The sequence below is a fragment of the Haliotis asinina genome, chromosome 15 (assembly GCF_037392515.1).
Source record: "Haliotis asinina isolate JCU_RB_2024 chromosome 15, JCU_Hal_asi_v2, whole genome shotgun sequence".
Lineage (NCBI taxonomy): Eukaryota > Metazoa > Mollusca > Gastropoda > Lepetellida > Haliotidae > Haliotis > Haliotis asinina.
In genome coordinates this window covers 19,040,174-19,056,509 of record NC_090294.1, presented here as the reverse complement: position 1 = coordinate 19,056,509, position 16,336 = coordinate 19,040,174, and the positions used below count along the sequence as shown (strand labels likewise).

The 16,336-nt window shown below is 46.1% G+C and overlaps 1 protein-coding gene across 1 annotated transcript in view; it reads right to left on the bottom strand.

Moving 5' to 3' along the window:
• The window catches only part of LOC137264861 (serine-rich adhesin for platelets-like), a 28,457-nt gene that overhangs the window by 2,305 nt on the left and 9,816 nt on the right, over positions 1 to 16,336 (bottom strand). Inside the window, exons 5-8 of the mRNA XM_067800205.1 lie at positions 7,799 to 7,866; positions 7,121 to 7,317; positions 2,495 to 6,343; positions 1,358 to 1,484 (exon numbers count right to left, since the gene is read on the bottom strand). Of these exons, the coding sequence (XP_067656306.1) occupies positions 1,358 to 1,484; positions 2,495 to 6,343; positions 7,121 to 7,317; positions 7,799 to 7,866 (4,241 nt within the window). The remainder of the gene's footprint in view (positions 1 to 1,357; positions 1,485 to 2,494; positions 6,344 to 7,120; positions 7,318 to 7,798; positions 7,867 to 16,336) is intronic.

The following is a 16,336-nucleotide window of genomic DNA, read 5'->3' as shown; positions in this document are numbered from 1 at the left end:
GAAGAAAATGTAAAAGAACAAGAAAGATTAAAATTTGAAGAAAATGTCATAGGATTCATTTTGGTGGCATCACGATTCTCCTATATAAATACACTGTTCCATGCAAATCTGAATCTCGGTTATCTAGCGCAATTTGAATCTTTCTAGTGAAGGAGTCCATTTCTGAGTAATTTTATCACTTTGGTAATGTGTGTTAAGATGTATTTCCTTCAAGAACATGTGACCTTTTGAAAACAGTTTTTAATGGGAACATATTTTTTAAATTCCTTTGGTCTAACGGCAACCAAGTATGTTTGAACTACCTTGAAGAAAGCATACCCAAGAGATTCAGGAGAACTTCAAATTCATAGTTTGTTCTGACAAAGATTATCTTTTTTAAATTGCTGGTAGTTCTCAAACAGTCAAAGCACATCCTGAAATGTGGCTAATTCTTCATCAATTTATTTTGAAAGTCACACGACACTTCCACTTTACAGACGACGCTCGAGCAATCACTTTGGAGATAAACGCTTCGTTTTTCAAACACGAGCGTTTTTGCATTTCGGGGCATGTTTCAAAGAGAAGGTAAGGAGTTAAGTTTCAGATTGTCTTTGTTCCACAGAAATAATGCATCATATATTAAGCAATTTCGCCTCGCTTTTACAAAAGCTGGACAAAAATTTCTTACGTGCCTTGCTTAAGCCAACAACGCCAAAACGTTCACAGCGAACCAATAAGTTTGCACGACCCTTGTCGATCATTCCAGGGTGTTGGACTACAGAAGACTACACGAGTTAATGAGTTTCCGGGATCACGTGCGAAGGATGTATGGGACAGTACTAAAAATTTTCGTGTATTAAGTAAAATATTTCCCATGGTTAGACGCCGCAAAACATACTGAAAAAGAATATTTCTGGTTTTGACGAAAACTAACAAAACTGGCTTGGACACCGTCGCCAGGTGTCTCCTTCCGAATGGGCTAATGCCTGGGAATATTCGGGTTACGGTTGGCCTTGGTACCCAATGCATTAGGTAACTAATTAAATGGTATCGGATGGTCACGCTCGCTGCTTTGGATGGCATGTCATTGTATTCTTACTGTGTAGGTCGATGTTCATGATGTCAGTCGCTGCTGGCTTGCTGGTCCAAACTTGCTGGACCTATTCTTCTCGTAAGAGTCGAATAACATGATTGGGTGGTCAGGCTCGCTGACTTAGCTGACTCATCGTATCCCAGATACGTAGATCGATGCTCATGCTGTTGATCACGGGACTGTCTCTTCCAGACGCGATATATCCAGACCGCCGTCATATAGGTGGAATACTGCTGAGTGTGGCGTTAAACAAACAAACAAACAAACTTAGGCTTGGCTACTTACTGACATTTCTCTAGCTGATCATGAGTGTGCGTTATCTCACTGAAGTAGTCAAGGCAGCTTGGGATGAACTCAGTCATGACTGTTATATCCAGACACGCATTCGTCTGGGGGGAACCAGTTCCTGTTTCTGGAGAGAGGGGATCACATGTTAGATACAGCTCCACGTAAGAATCATGCAAAATCAAGAATGTTGAATAAGTCGAAAATCAGTTTCAGAATTTGCTCACAATCGCTTTATTAAGCATCGAAACATGATTTCTTTTCTAAAATATGTGCTATAGTTTTCATGATATGCCCATATTTCCCCAATATTGAAGGAGGCAGACGAGCGACAATCTCTATTCGGTTGAGTAGTAAAGTATTGTTAATTTGAAACAAGATTTTGAATAACAGCAAAGGTGTGACGTGTACTGAAGTATAGGTACACATAAAAGAAGCCAGACCTTTCCCGTCATACAAAGTACGTTATATCCTAATTTGCGCTGGAAATTGTACTCTAAACTTAGTACAATTTCATCAGCAAAGTTTCATCATTCAGTGGTCGTTTTTAGCAATCAAATTCCTCATTTAAAAACCCTTCATCGTCAAAAAAGCCAAGACATGATTGCTCAGATGCCGTGTAGACAGCTTTACCTCCAGTAAAGAAGCGGTCATAGAAGTATAGGCAGTTGGTAGCATAGCAGCTGATTGGTCTGCTAGCTATCCGTGGTGACATTTCTTAGACAGCACAAGATTGTCACAAGTATCCATATTGGCAGCTTTGAAAACAGAACAAATGGTTCAAAAACCAAACATTAGAATGTTTTCTCTGCCCTGAATTCGTAATGACCCCATTCATATATGTATTTAGGGCGTTGGGGTAGTTTAATGGTTAAAGCGTTTGCTTTCTAGACCAAAGACCAGGGTTTGATTCCCACATTGGAACAATGTGTGAAATCCATTTCTGCTGTGCCCCGTCGAAATATTGCTAAAATAATGCTAAAAGCGGCATGGACCCATACCCATCTCCAAGCAAAACGCAGCGTTAAACTAAACTCACTCACTCACTCATACTTGAGCCCTTTTCAAATAGAAATATACCCAAAGTATATATAACAGTCATTGCAGCTACGAAATACATCATTTTCTCATACACACCAGATTGAGTAGAATAAGGATTCCCCAGCTCTTCCTCTTTGTTCAAAGAAACGTCCACCTCTGTTGAAGGTAAGTCTGTTGTGCTGATGGGGATGTTGCTGATGGTGATGCCGGTGGTGTCCTGAGTTGAGGTTTCCATAGTGTCCAGATCCTGTGATGATATTCCCGCCGCCATCCAACGACTGGAGGCATTTGAATCTACAGTCTCTTCATCCACGTCTTTCACTGATTTCATTGTTGTGCTTAGGGTTCTCCATCCTCGTGCAGTTTCTGTGCCTACGTCTTCCTGATGAAATGTTGTTCCTTTCCACCTATTTGAAACATCTGTGCTGCTGTGAGTGAACATATGCATCACATCTTTTGGCTGTGTTATAGCTGCAGACACATTATCAACATTAGAATCAGATTCTAAATTCGTTAAATTTGTCATTGTCAGATTTATATTCAGAGCAGAGTGGAAAGTTGGATTTGCTACTGAGTGCTGAGAACGAGACGATAACTCTGTATGAGCACTTTTGGAATTCATAAAATCTTTAACAACACTAGATTCCTGAAGTACAGCCGCCACTGCCTCTGGATTTGAATTGGAAACATTTTTGGAATCAGACTGTTGCTCAGTGTTTTGAATAATTCCAGGAGTCTTAGACGATGTAGTCATTAAAACAGAATCCAAGGCATCTGTGGAACCTGTGGATGAATTATTTACTGTAGGTGAGGCACTTGACATAGTGAGTTGATGCATTTTTCTTTCAAGAGTATCTGGCTCTGCAGTCAAAGACAACTTGGTTGTTAAATTGGCATCATCACTTTCACCCTCGAATGATCTTTGTGGAATCATGTTCGTCAGAGATACATCATGTGAGTCTACGGAGGAATTTGCATGAAGAATGTCACTAACATTCAGATTCACTTGGCGTGTCATGGGCATGAGATCAGAAGGATCAAGACCTGTCTCTGAACTTGAGATATTCATATACGTTTCCTGCCCAATCCCGTTTGCTCCTGGAAGTGTATCTGAATTACTACTTGACTGTTTATCAGATACAGCTGCTGGTGAATTTACCCTTTTCTCAGAAGGTTCAGCAACTGGATTATCCACTGTTTCTAAACTTAAGGGTACATAGGAATCAGTCGCACCAGGATGCCCCACACTTGGAGCACGTAGAGTGGTTCCTACAGGTTCAGTTGGTGTGGGGATGTTGGGTGTCGCTACAGAATGAAACCTATTTGTCAAATGAGTTTTTAATGTAGTTGCTCCGTCTATATAATCTGAATTTGACATCAACATGGGAGTAACTTGAACAGATCCTCCAAATGACATCCCTGATGCGTCTGCATCAAACAAAGCCGATGAACCTATCAACAAGACTGAACTCTCTTCCAGTTTAGAAGCAGGATTGTCTGTAACTTTAGGTTGCAGAAGTGCTTGCATATCTGAATGAGTGGTAATTTCATGACGCAACTGTTTTGAAATTTGTGGTTGCAGCAATGACGATAATATTTGAATTCCATTAACTGTTTCTGATGATACCATTGGTGTTGGCGTTATAACCACCTTTTCAGCATTACGATGTGTCATGCTATCTGTAGCGTAAACAGCTGCAGATGAGCTTAAAAAAGAACTGACAGATGCACCACCTTGATGTAATGTCACTGTATGCTCTATTTCAGGAGTAGCATATGCATTAAAAGCTTCATAATCAAATGCACTGTTTTGCGTAATACTTTGAAGAACGGGCATTGAATCGTCAAAATCAGTATTGACAGGGTTCATTTCACTACTTGATGCAACGCCAACAATGTCTTTGTGGTGCTCTGATGGAGTCTTGGCAGAAGAAGTCTGACTTGGATGAACAGTAGTATCAGAAGAACTTATCATATTTGAAGCTATAACAGTTCCTCTATCTTTGGATAAAGAAGGAAGCAAAAGATTCAGGCTAGAATTGTTTTCCAAGATCGTGGATCTATGAGAGGAGCCATTTAGAGATTCACTGATATTCAAATCGTTGTCCTTTGTGGTATTTGACTTTCCCCATGGAACCACTGCACCACTGACATCAGCTTTATATTCGTCCACAGCTGGATCATTTATCGGGTGGGTATTGTTGTGAATGTGAGGTAAGGTTCCGTTCCCTGACACAGAAGTAACATTATTAATAACAGGTCCTGCTGAAACACTCCCATTTTCTAAATTCAAGTTTTCATCACGGGCATTTTCTAGGTCCGAGCTTTTCAATGATATCTTCTGTGTTGCTATAGCAACCGTAGCGCTACCATCTGGTGAGCCAGTACCTGAGTCTGTCACTGTCAAAGAAAACCGATTTTGAAAATCTCTGTTGGTGGGATCTACAGTCAATGCTGACCCTGTACTAACCACCGCGATGGGTGCATGTTCTCCAGGAGAACTGACTCTCCCCTGAGTAAATTCTTCATTGTTACCTCCGTCATCCTCTACAACATCATCATGACTGCTGTTTTCAGCACCACTTGGTGATGTCATCCTGAATGACCCTTCATCATTTGCATCATTCTGGGCAATAAGGTTGACATCCGGATACCTTGGTACGTAATCATAATTTTCCATAGACGTTTCGTGTAAGTTGTAGTCCTCAAACGAGGGGTGTGTTGGACTGGGTAAGACTCCATGTTCTTGTAGTCCAAAGCCCTCCTCTGGGTCCTGGTCGCCATGATCTAAATCTGCAGGGTATTCTTCCCAGTGATTCTCTAGCTTCGTAACAGGGGTATAGGTCTCCTGGGACTCGCTATCAAACGAACTGTGTCCGTTTGCATGGGTTTTAATTTCTGAAACCACGCTGATATGTGAAGGTGTGATGACCGGTAAGACGTCTTCATTGAAAATCGGGACATGTTTTTCTACACCTTGAGACGACTCGTCAACAGGGAGGGGAGCGGCGTGATGATGATCAAGGTCATCGTGCGGAATGTTTTCAATGACATTATTAATATTAGAGCTGTTTGTGTCCGTATCATCTTTCTTCAACTCACTCAGTACCTTTGGGATAGAATTGTCATTTTCATTGCCGAGTGGTTTGAATGAGTCATCTGAATTCGAATTTGAAGACACAGTAATGGGTGTAATTGTTGTAGGTTTTGCTAAGCTGGTATTTGTGGATGGCTTTATAGGACCGTCTGTAACAACACCAGAATCATTCGTAACACGTGTAGAGTTCATCTGATGCTGCAGTTCGGTGTTCTTGGATGTAATTTTACTAGTTATTGGTGTAGACATTGAATCTTGGAACGATGTTGTATCAGACGGATGCCTCGCAGAAGCCCCAAATACTGCTGAACCACCAGTAGTCCAGAAAGGAATTTTGGGATTCGCAGACAACTGACCATCCTTCGATTCATCTGGGTTAAGTCTTTTAGGAGCGTAAGGCAATGTTTGGCGAGACTTCGGTATATGTGTTGATGATGAATACCAGAAATCAGAAAATGGGAATTGCTTATTTGAAAACTGGTCCTTCCAGAACGCTGTATGCCAGTCTGTGCTTTGTACATGAGTTGATGAATGAAGTTTTGGAGGAGAGAAAGAGGTAGGCTCAGTGGAAAAACCTGAAGAGGAAACTTTAGTTGTTGGCTTGGGTGTCTTCGGAGGTCTCCATATCCATATATGGGTGTCTGCGTTGTTTTCATCATCAGTGGACGATGGGGGCGACGTTGCTGTTGTTGTTGTGGTGGTGGTGGTGGTAGCGGTAGACTCTTGTCTTGGGCTTGATTTTTCAGTTTTTCCTTGTAACACAGTTGTCGTCGACGTAACAATATCGTCAGTCAGTTCATTTTCATCTAGTATAGGGAGGAGGTGAGAGGTGTTTTCGTCACGCAGGGCTACAAGAAGCAATAAATACTCAAATCAAGTTGAATTTAAAAAAACCCAGACATCTTCGGAATCTAGGTTTCAAGGAAGTAAAACTACATCCAGCTCAATCTTTGAAGGCGAATATTGAGATACAATTAACAAAAATATGAATAGATTTGGATTGTTAGAAAGAACTATGATGTATCATAATGACTTCGAATTCGTAAGGAGCACAGACTTTACAGACAGAGTTGTGTCCCTTGGACGTGCTAGAAACGGAACCCGTGGTGTTCTGATGTTGTCACACTTTGATGCCCTCATGAGATCTGCACTACTTTTCAATGTCTTGTCATAGCAATTGACAATCACGCTGTATTTACTGAAGTACTGTCATTAGGAACGTTAAACCCCACGTGCGAATTTGGAAAAACATTATATTTCTTTACCTGAGCATTAAATCACCATGTCAAATGAATATATTTCTACGAGTAAATTAGACTTGTTTGCAGCTTTGTTTTAACGAGGACGAAAACCCAAAGCAGATTGTGGACAAATGCCACTTTTCATAAATCCACAAGAACTTATATGATATTGCAAACCAGGTGACACAGCGAATCTGGGATAGTGAACCAAGACTAGCGGGCCTTGCAACAGTGTAAGAGGCGAATCGTGAAAAATTCCGGCATTTTCCTCATAGAACATAATGTTGAACCTAGTGGCTATCTGCCAAAGATCTCTTCCCCTGGTGTGATACAAACGCTGTACAGCCTTCCCTTAGATGATGTACGAGTGTGAATGGTACATACATGTTGTGCTGATTGTTACAATCTGTATGCTCTCGGCGTCAAGGTCAACTCCGTGCTTGGCTTCCATGACGTCTCCAGATCCCCGAATGTAGTTGCGCGTCTCCAGCCCCTGAAGAAGAGCCTCCTTCAGTGAGTCTGTGGTCAACCGCCTATGGTCAGTGAGAACTGTCTCGAACACTGCCACGATACTGCCACGCCTTGGAAAGAATATATACAATGGTACAACATGTATACAGATAAGTTTCGCTGTTCGAGGATGCACGTGGTAACATTAAAGCTATAGGGGTCAGTCGGTAAGTGTTCGAGTCTGGACCAGACAAACCGATGATAAGTATCATAAGCATGATTTTCGATTACATGCATCAACCGATTCAGATGAGGTCGTTCGTTCTTCTTATAATCCATTTAGAAGACATAATGTTCTAGCGACCCATAATGTTCAGGGATTATCAGATATAGTAGTAGTTACTGTTTCTTTAATCCATTTAGAAGACTTAAGATATTCTGACGACCAATGCTGTTCAGAGATTATCAGAAAAAATACTTAATGATTGTTATAATCCATTTACAAGGCCCAACATCATTCTGACGACTCATGATGTGGTGATATAAAGTACCGTATTTCCTATCCTTTATTTAGAAGGCATTACTTGACTTTCCACGGGTAATGGTCATTACCTGAAGGTTCTCACCAAACTGAAGTTATAGATGTCTTTCAGCGGACTCAGCAAGAACACCCGATCCAGCTGTAACGGCAAGTGATAGTAGATCAGTGATGATTGTTCATTCAGTGGCTTGTTTACTGGTCGTGCTCAGTGACCTTCATGTATCCGTCACTTGCTGCTCGACTTCGCATCATGATGTTCTTGACATCATGTATGTCAGTCACAAGATCCATTCTTCTCTGTCACCAGTAGAACAAGTTTTGCATATCAAATTAAATGTCCTGGATGAATACATTATTCGCATATAGTAGCATATTATTATCAAGAGCATCAAACAGGGGGGCTGAAGAGCATCATACAGGGAGACTGAAGAGCACCATACAAGGAGACTGAAGAGCACCATACAGGGAGACTGAGGAGCACCATACAGGGAGACTGAAGAGCGTCATACAGGGAGACTAAAGAGCATCATACAGGGTGACTGAAGAGCACCGTACAGGGAGACTGAAGAGCACCGTACAGGGAGACTGAAGAGCACCTACAGGGAGACTGAAGAGCATCATACAGGGAGACTGAAGAGCATTATACAGGGAGACTGAAGAGCATCATACAGGGAGACTGAAGAGCACCGTACAGGGAGACTGAAAAGCACCGTACAGGGAGACTGAAGAGCATCATACAGGGGGACTGAAGAGCATCATACAGGGGGACTGAAGAGCATCATACAGGGGGACTGAAGAGCATCATACAGGGGGACTGAAGAGCATTATACAGGGAGACTGAAGAGCACCGTACAGGGAGACTGAAGAGCATCATACAGGGGGACTGAAGAGCATTATACAGGGAGACTGAAGAGCATCGTACAGGGAGACTGAAGAGCATCATACAGGGGGACTGAAGAGCATCATACAGGGAGACTGAAGAGCACCATACAGGGAGACTGAAGAGCATCATACAGGGGGACTGAAGAGCATTATACATGGAGACTGAAGAGCATCATACAGGGGGACTGAAGAGCATTATACATGGAGACTGAAGAGCACCGTACAGGAAGACTGAAGAGCATCGTACAGGGAGACTGAAGAGCATCATACAGGGGGACTGAAGAGCATCATACAGGGGGACTGAAGAGCATCATACAGGGAGACTGAAGAGCACCATACAGGGAGACTGAAGAAGCCGCATGGTATATCAAACGGGATGCCTCAGAAAAGTACATTATTCTGACAGTAAAGCATATCATTGCGCAGAGTAGCATAGTGCATACAGTATATAATGTATCTCCGAGACTAGCGTCTTACAGCAGATCAAAATGCACGACCAAGAGAAGTACATAACAATGAATTGTACAGAATATCATAGGACGAGACGTCATGCAGTGGGTCATAGTAACAAAGCATGGTATTCCATAATACAGCATGGCAGAATGACCTAATGATAACGACCACTGAAATTCTAGTGAAAGATGTGAAAATGAACTGTGCAAACCCAGCCCCACCCCCCTTCTGTCAAAAAGCTGTAACAAGCACTGGATCATGCTCATGATGCAAACTACACAATGTGGGGGAAACCGATTCACACTTCTGGCAACATGCACTCAAGGTAAAACGTGTACTTGGTGTTATAAAACATTAACTCAAGTAGTTATTAGTGGCGATGAATATGCAGTTCCCGTTTTCATGCCATCGTAATTTAAAGTTATATTGTGCGAACGACTATACTCTCGTATAAAGGGAGATGTGATTTGCCTCGAAATAAGTGTGTCTTCTCGGTAGGAGACACAGTTTGTCCTTCTGACTTTCTGGATCACCTGGACCACCACCAACCACCACGTCCATCCTCCCTTCTCCATTCTAGACGTCCATCCTCCCTTCTCCATTCTAGACGTCCATCCTCCCTTCTCCATTCTAGACGTCCATCCTCCCTCACCCTCCCTTCTCCATTCTAGACGTCCATCCTCCCTTCTCGACGTCCATCCTCCCTTCTCCATTCTAGACGCCCATCCTCCCTTCTCCATTCTAGACGTCCATCCTCCCTTCTCCATTCTAGACGTCCATCCTCCATCACCCTCCCCTCTCCATTCTAGACGTCCATCCTCCCTTCTCAATTCCAGACGTCCATCCTCCCTCACCCTCCCTTCTCCATTCTAGACGTCCATCCTCCCTCACCATCCCTTCTCCATTCTAGACGTCCATCCTCCCTCCTCCATTCTAGACGTCCATCCTCCCTCACCCTCCCTTCTCCATTTTAGACGTCCATCCTCCCTCACCATTCCTTCTCCATTCTAGACGTTCATCCTCCCTCATCCTCCCTTCTCCATTCTAGACGTCCATCCTCCCTCACCCTCCCTTCTCCATTCTAGACGTCCATCCTCCCTCACCCTCCCTTCTCCATTCTAGACGTCCATCCTCCCTCATCCTCCCTTCTCCATTCTAGACGTCCATCCTCCCTCACCCTCCTTTCTCCATTCTAGACGTCCATCCTCCCTCATCCTCCCTTCTCCATTCTAGACGTCCATCCTCCTTCACCCTCCCTTCTCCATTCTAGACGTCCATCCTCCCTCATCCTCCCTTCTCCATTCTAGACGTCCATCCTCCCTCACCCTCCCTTCTCCATTCTAGACGTCCATCCTCCCTCACCCTCCCTTCTCCATTCTAGACGTCTAACCTCCCTCACCCTCCCTTCTCCATTCTAGACGTCCATCCTCCCTCACCATCCCTTCTCCATTCTAGACGTCCATCCTCCCTCACCATCCCTTCTCCATTCTAGACGTCCATCCTCCCTCACCCTCCCTTCTCCATTCTAGACGTCCATCCTCCCTCACCATCCCTTCTCCATTCTAGACGTCCATCCTCCCTCACCCTCCCTTCTCCATTCTAGACGTCCATCCTCCCTCACCTTCCCTTCTCCATTCTAGACGTCCATCCTCCCTCACCTTCCCTTCTCCATTCTAGACGTCCATCCTCCCTCACCATCCCTTCTCCATTCTAGACGTCCATCCTCCCTCACCCTCCCTTCTCCATTCTAGACGTCCATCCTCCCTCACCATCCCTTCTCCATTCTAGACGTCCATCCTCCCTCACCCTCCCTTCTCCATTCTAGACGTCCATCCTCCCTCACCCTCCCTTCTCCATTCTAGACGTCCATCCTCCCTCACCCTCCCTTCTCCATTCTAGACGTCCATCCTCCCTCACCCTCCCTTCTCCATTCTAGACGTCCATCCTCCCTCATCCTCCCTTCTCCATTCTAGACGTCCATCCTCCCTCACCCTCCCTTCTCCATTCTAGACGTCCATCCTCCCTCACCCTCCCTTCTCCATTCTAGACGTCCATCCTCCCTCACCCTCCCTTCTCCATTCTAGACGTCCATCCTCCCTCACCCTCCCTTCTCCATTCTAGACGTCCATCCTCCCTCACCCTCCCTTCTCCATTCTAGACGTCCATCCTCCCTCACCATCCCTTCTCCATTCTAGACGTCCATCCTCCCTCACCCTCCCTTCTCCATTCTAGACGTCCATCCTCCCTCACCCTCCCTTCTCCATTCTAGACGTCCATCCTCCCTCACCCTCCCTTCTCCATTCTAGACGTCCAACCTCCCTCACCCTCCCTTCTCCATTCTAGACGTCCATCCTCCCTCACCATCCCTTCTCCATTCTAGACGTCCATCCTCCCTCACCCTCCCTTCTCCATTCTAGACGTCCATCCTCCCTCACCATCCCTTCTCCATTCTAGACGTCCATCCTCCCTCACCCTCCCTTCTCCATTCTAGACGTCCATCCTCCCTCACCCTCCCTTCTCCATTCTAGACGTCCATCCTCCCTCATCCTCCCTTCTCCATTCTAGACGTCCATCCTCCCTCACCCTCCCTTCTCCATTTTAGACGTCCATCCTCCCTCACCCTCCCTTCTCCATTCTAGACGTCCATCCTCCCTCATCCTCCCTTCTCCATTCTGGACGTCCATCCTCCCTCACCCTCCCTTCTCCATTCTAGACGTCCATCCTCCCTCACCCTCCCTTCTCCATTCTAGACGTCCATCCTCCCTCACCCTCCCTTCTCCATTCTAGACGTCCATCCTCCCTCACCATCCCTTCTCCATTCTAGACGTCCATCCTCCGTTCACCCTCCCTTCTCCATTCTAGACGTCCATCCTCCCTCATCCTCCCGTCTCCATTCTAGACGTCCATCCTCCCTCATCCTCCCTTCTCCATTCTAGACGTCCATCCTCCCTTCTTGACGTCCATCCTCCCTTCTCCATTCTAGACGTCCATCCTCCCTCACCCTCCCTTCTCCATTCTAGACGTCCATCTTCCCTCACCCTCCCTTCTCCATTCTAGACGTCCATCCTCCGTTCACCCTCCCTTCTCCATTCTAGACGTCCATCCTCCCTCACCCTCCCTTCTCCATTCTAGACGTCCATCCTCCCTCATCCTCCCTTCTCCATTCTAGACGTCCATCCTCCCTCACCCTCCCTTCTCCATTCTAGACGTCCATCCTCCCTCACCCTCCCTTCTCCATTCTAGACGTCCATCCTCCCTCACCATTCCTTCTCCATTCTAGATGTCCATCCTCCCTCACCCTCCCTTCTCCATTCTAGACGTCCATCCTCCCTCACCATTCCTTCTCCATTCTAGACGTCCATCCTCCCTCACCCTCCCTTCTCCATTCTAGACGTCCATCCTCCCTCACCCTCCCTTCTCCATTCTAGACGTCCATCCTCCCTCACCCTCCCTTCTCCATTCTAGACGTCCATCCTCCCTCACCCTCCCTTCTCCATTCTAGACGTCCATCCTCCCTCACCATCCCTTCTCCATTCTAGACGTCCATCCTCCCTCACCCTCCCTTCTCCATTCTAGACGTCCATCCTCCCTCACCCTCCCTTCTCCATTCTAGACGTCCATCCTCCCTCACCCTCCCTTCTCCATTCTAGACGTCCAACCTCCCTCACCCTCCCTTCTCCATTCTAGACGTCCATCCTCCCTCACCATCCCTTCTCCATTCTAGACGTCCATCCTCCCTCACCCTCCCTTCTCCATTCTAGACGTCCATCCTCCCTCACCATCCCTTCTCCATTCTAGACGTCCATCCTCCCTCACCCTCCCTTCTCCATTCTAGACGTCCATCCTCCCTCACCATCCCTTCTCCATTCTAGACGTCCATCCTCCCTCATCCTCCCTTCTCCATTCTAGACGTCCATCCTCCCTCACCCTCCCTTCTCCATTTTAGACGTCCATCCTCCCTCACCCTCCCTTCTCCATTCTAGACGTCCATCCTCCCTCATCCTCCCTTCTCCATTCTGGACGTCCATCCTCCCTCACCCTCCCTTCTCCATTCTAGACGTCCATCCTCCCTCACCCTCCCTTCTCCATTCTAGACGTCCATCCTCCCTCACCCTCCCTTCTCCATTCTAGACGTCCATCCTCCCTCACCATCCCTTCTCCATTCTAGACGTCCATCCTCCGTTCACCCTCCCTTCTCCATTCTAGACGTCCATCCTCCCTCATCCTCCCGTCTCCATTCTAGATGTCCATCCTCCCTCATCCTCCCTTCTCCATTCTAGACGTCCATCCTCCCTTCTTGACGTCCATCCTCCCTTCTCCATTCTAGACGTCCATCCTCCCTCACCCTCCCTTCTCCATTCTAGACGTCCATCTTCCCTCACCCTCCCTTCTCCATTCTAGACGTCCATCCTCCGTTCACCCTCCCTTCTCCATTCTAGACGTCCATCCTCCCTCACCCTCCCTTCTCCATTCTAGACGTCCATCCTCCCTCATCCTCCCTTCTCCATTCTAGACGTCCATCCTCCCTCACCCTCCCTTCTCCATTCTAGACGTCCATCCTCCCTCACCCTCCCTTCTCCATTCTACACGTCCATCCTCCCTCACCATTCCTTCTCCATTCTAGATGTCCATCCTCCCTCACCCTCCCTTCTCCATTCTAGACGTCCATCCTCCCTCACCATTCCTTCTCCATTCTAGATGTCCATCCTCCCTCACCCTCCCTTCTCCATTCTAGACGTCCATCCTCCCTCACCATCCCTTCTCCATTCTAGACGTCCATCCTCCCTCACCCTCCCTTCTCCATTCTAGACGTCCATCCTCCCTCATCCTCCCTTCTCCATTCTAGACGTCCATCCTGCCTCACCCTCCTTTCTCCATTCTAGACGTCCATCCTCCCTCATCCTCCCTTCTCCATTCTAGACGTCCATCCTCCCTCACCCTCCCTTCTCCATTCTAGACGTCCATCCTCCCTCATCCTCCCTTCTCCATTCTAGACGTCCATCCTCCCTCACCCTCCTCCATTCTAGACGTCCATCCTCCCTCACCCTCCCTTCTCCATTCTAGACGTCCATCCTCCCTCACCCTCCCTTCTCCATTCTAGACGTCCATCCTCCCTCACCCTCCTTTCTCCATTCTAGACGTCCATCCTCCCTCACCCTCCGTTCTCCATTCTAGACGTCCATCCTCCCTCACCCTCCCTTCTCCATTCTAGACGTCCATCCTCCCTCACCATCCCTTCTCCATTCTAGACGTCCATCCTCCCTCACCCTCCCTTCTCCATTCTAGACGTCCATCCTCCCTCATCCTCCCTTCTCCATTCTAGACGTCCATCCTCCCTCACCCTCCTTTCTCCATTCTAGACGTCCATCCTCCCTCACCCTCCCTTCTCCATTCTAGACGTCCATCCTCCCTCACCCTCCCTTCTCCATTCTAGACGTCCATCCTCCCTCATCCTCCCTTCTCCATTCTAGACGTCCATCCTCCCTCACCCTCCCTTCTCCATTCTAGACGTCCATCCTCCCTCACCCTCCCTTCTCCATTCTAGACGTCCATCCTCCCTCATCCTCCTTTCTCCATTCTAGACGTCCATCCTCCCTCATCCTCCCTTCTCCATTTTAGACGTCCATCCTCCCTCACCCTCCCTTCTCCATTCTAGACGTCCATCCTCCCTCACCTTCCCTTCTCCATTCTAGACGTCCATCCTCCGTTCACCCTCCTTTCTCCATTCTAGACGTCCATCCTCCCTCATCCTCCCGTCTCCATTCTAGACGTCCCTCCTCCCTCATCCTCCCTTCTCCATTCTAGACGTCCATCCTCCCTCACCCTCCCTTCTCCATTCTAGACGTCCATCCTCCCTCATCCTCCCTTCTCCATTCTAGACGTCCATCCTCCCTCACCCTCCCTTCTCCATTCTAGACGCCCATCCTCCCTCACCCTCCCTTCTCCATTCTAGACGTCCATCCTCCGTTCACCCTCCCTTCTAGACGTCCATCCTCCCTCACCATCCCTTCTCCATTCTAGATGTCCATCCTCCCTCACCCTCCCTTCTCCATTCTAGACGTCCATCGTTGACAAACCATGCTCTTACTTAAAGTCGTTTGATGCATCAAAATGGGCACAATATATTTGAATGTATTTCAAAACAAAGAAATGTACAAACGTTTACAGTGCTAAACCGTCTGAGCTAATGAGACTACTCTATCCTTTGATGCAGATGGAACAATGTGATTATTTCGATATTTCAAGTGTTAATCAATCTCGAGACAACTGGAGCGTTTTCCCATAGTATTTTAGCTTTCAAGACTAGATAGCCTCTTTGGTACCCATTGCCAATTCAGCTTGAGATCGGCATTGTGGAATCGAATCATTGTCTCCGTCTGATAAGGGTAATGATTTATACAAGACTGAGCTGGGCAATGAAGCAGGAGTTAACAACGAGTAAAGTGGTGTCGATCACCCAATGCATGCTGGTTAACACAGCAAAATGGCTCTTGAGTAACCTCTCTTTCAGCAAATTAATGTGGTCCGCTTACTAATATGTAAATTTTCTAGCACTCACATGATGAACAAGATTTAAGACAATTATATCCGGCTTAAACGTTTTTACTCTCATTTAATGCATCAGAGACACATGCCACTCGAGTCGTCTCACTCCAACTGGTCATCGCTGTCGGATTTGAATGGAGCCAATCTGGAACTGCCGTTTTAGCCTGTGACGTCACAAGATGGCGGCCCCGGTGTACGTTATTGAGATCTAAATTGTCAAAACTTCAGCATGTAACGCTTCTAGACGGAACTATGCTCACAGTGAACTTGAAAAAGGTCATCTTTTTCGTGAAAACCAATACCACTGATATTTCAACAATAGTCTAATCTCCACATCTGCTGCTATCATATTAGTAGTCAACGTACGGTGTGATGAAAGTTCGTACTTGCATAAAATGAAAATTATCATATTAGTAGTCAACGTACGGTGTGATGAAAGTTCGTACTTGCATAAAATGAAAATTATCATATTAGTAGTCAACGTACGGTGTGATGAAAGTTCGTACTTGCATAAAATGAAAATTATCATATTAGTAGTCAACGTACGGTGTGATGAAAGTTCGTACTTGCATAAAATGAAAATTATCATATTAGTAGTCAACGTACGGTGTGATGAAAGTTCGTACTTGCATAAAATGAAAATTATCATATTAGTAGTCAACGTACGGTGTGATGAAAGTTCGTACTTGCATAAAATGAAAATTATCATATTAGTAGTCAACGTACGG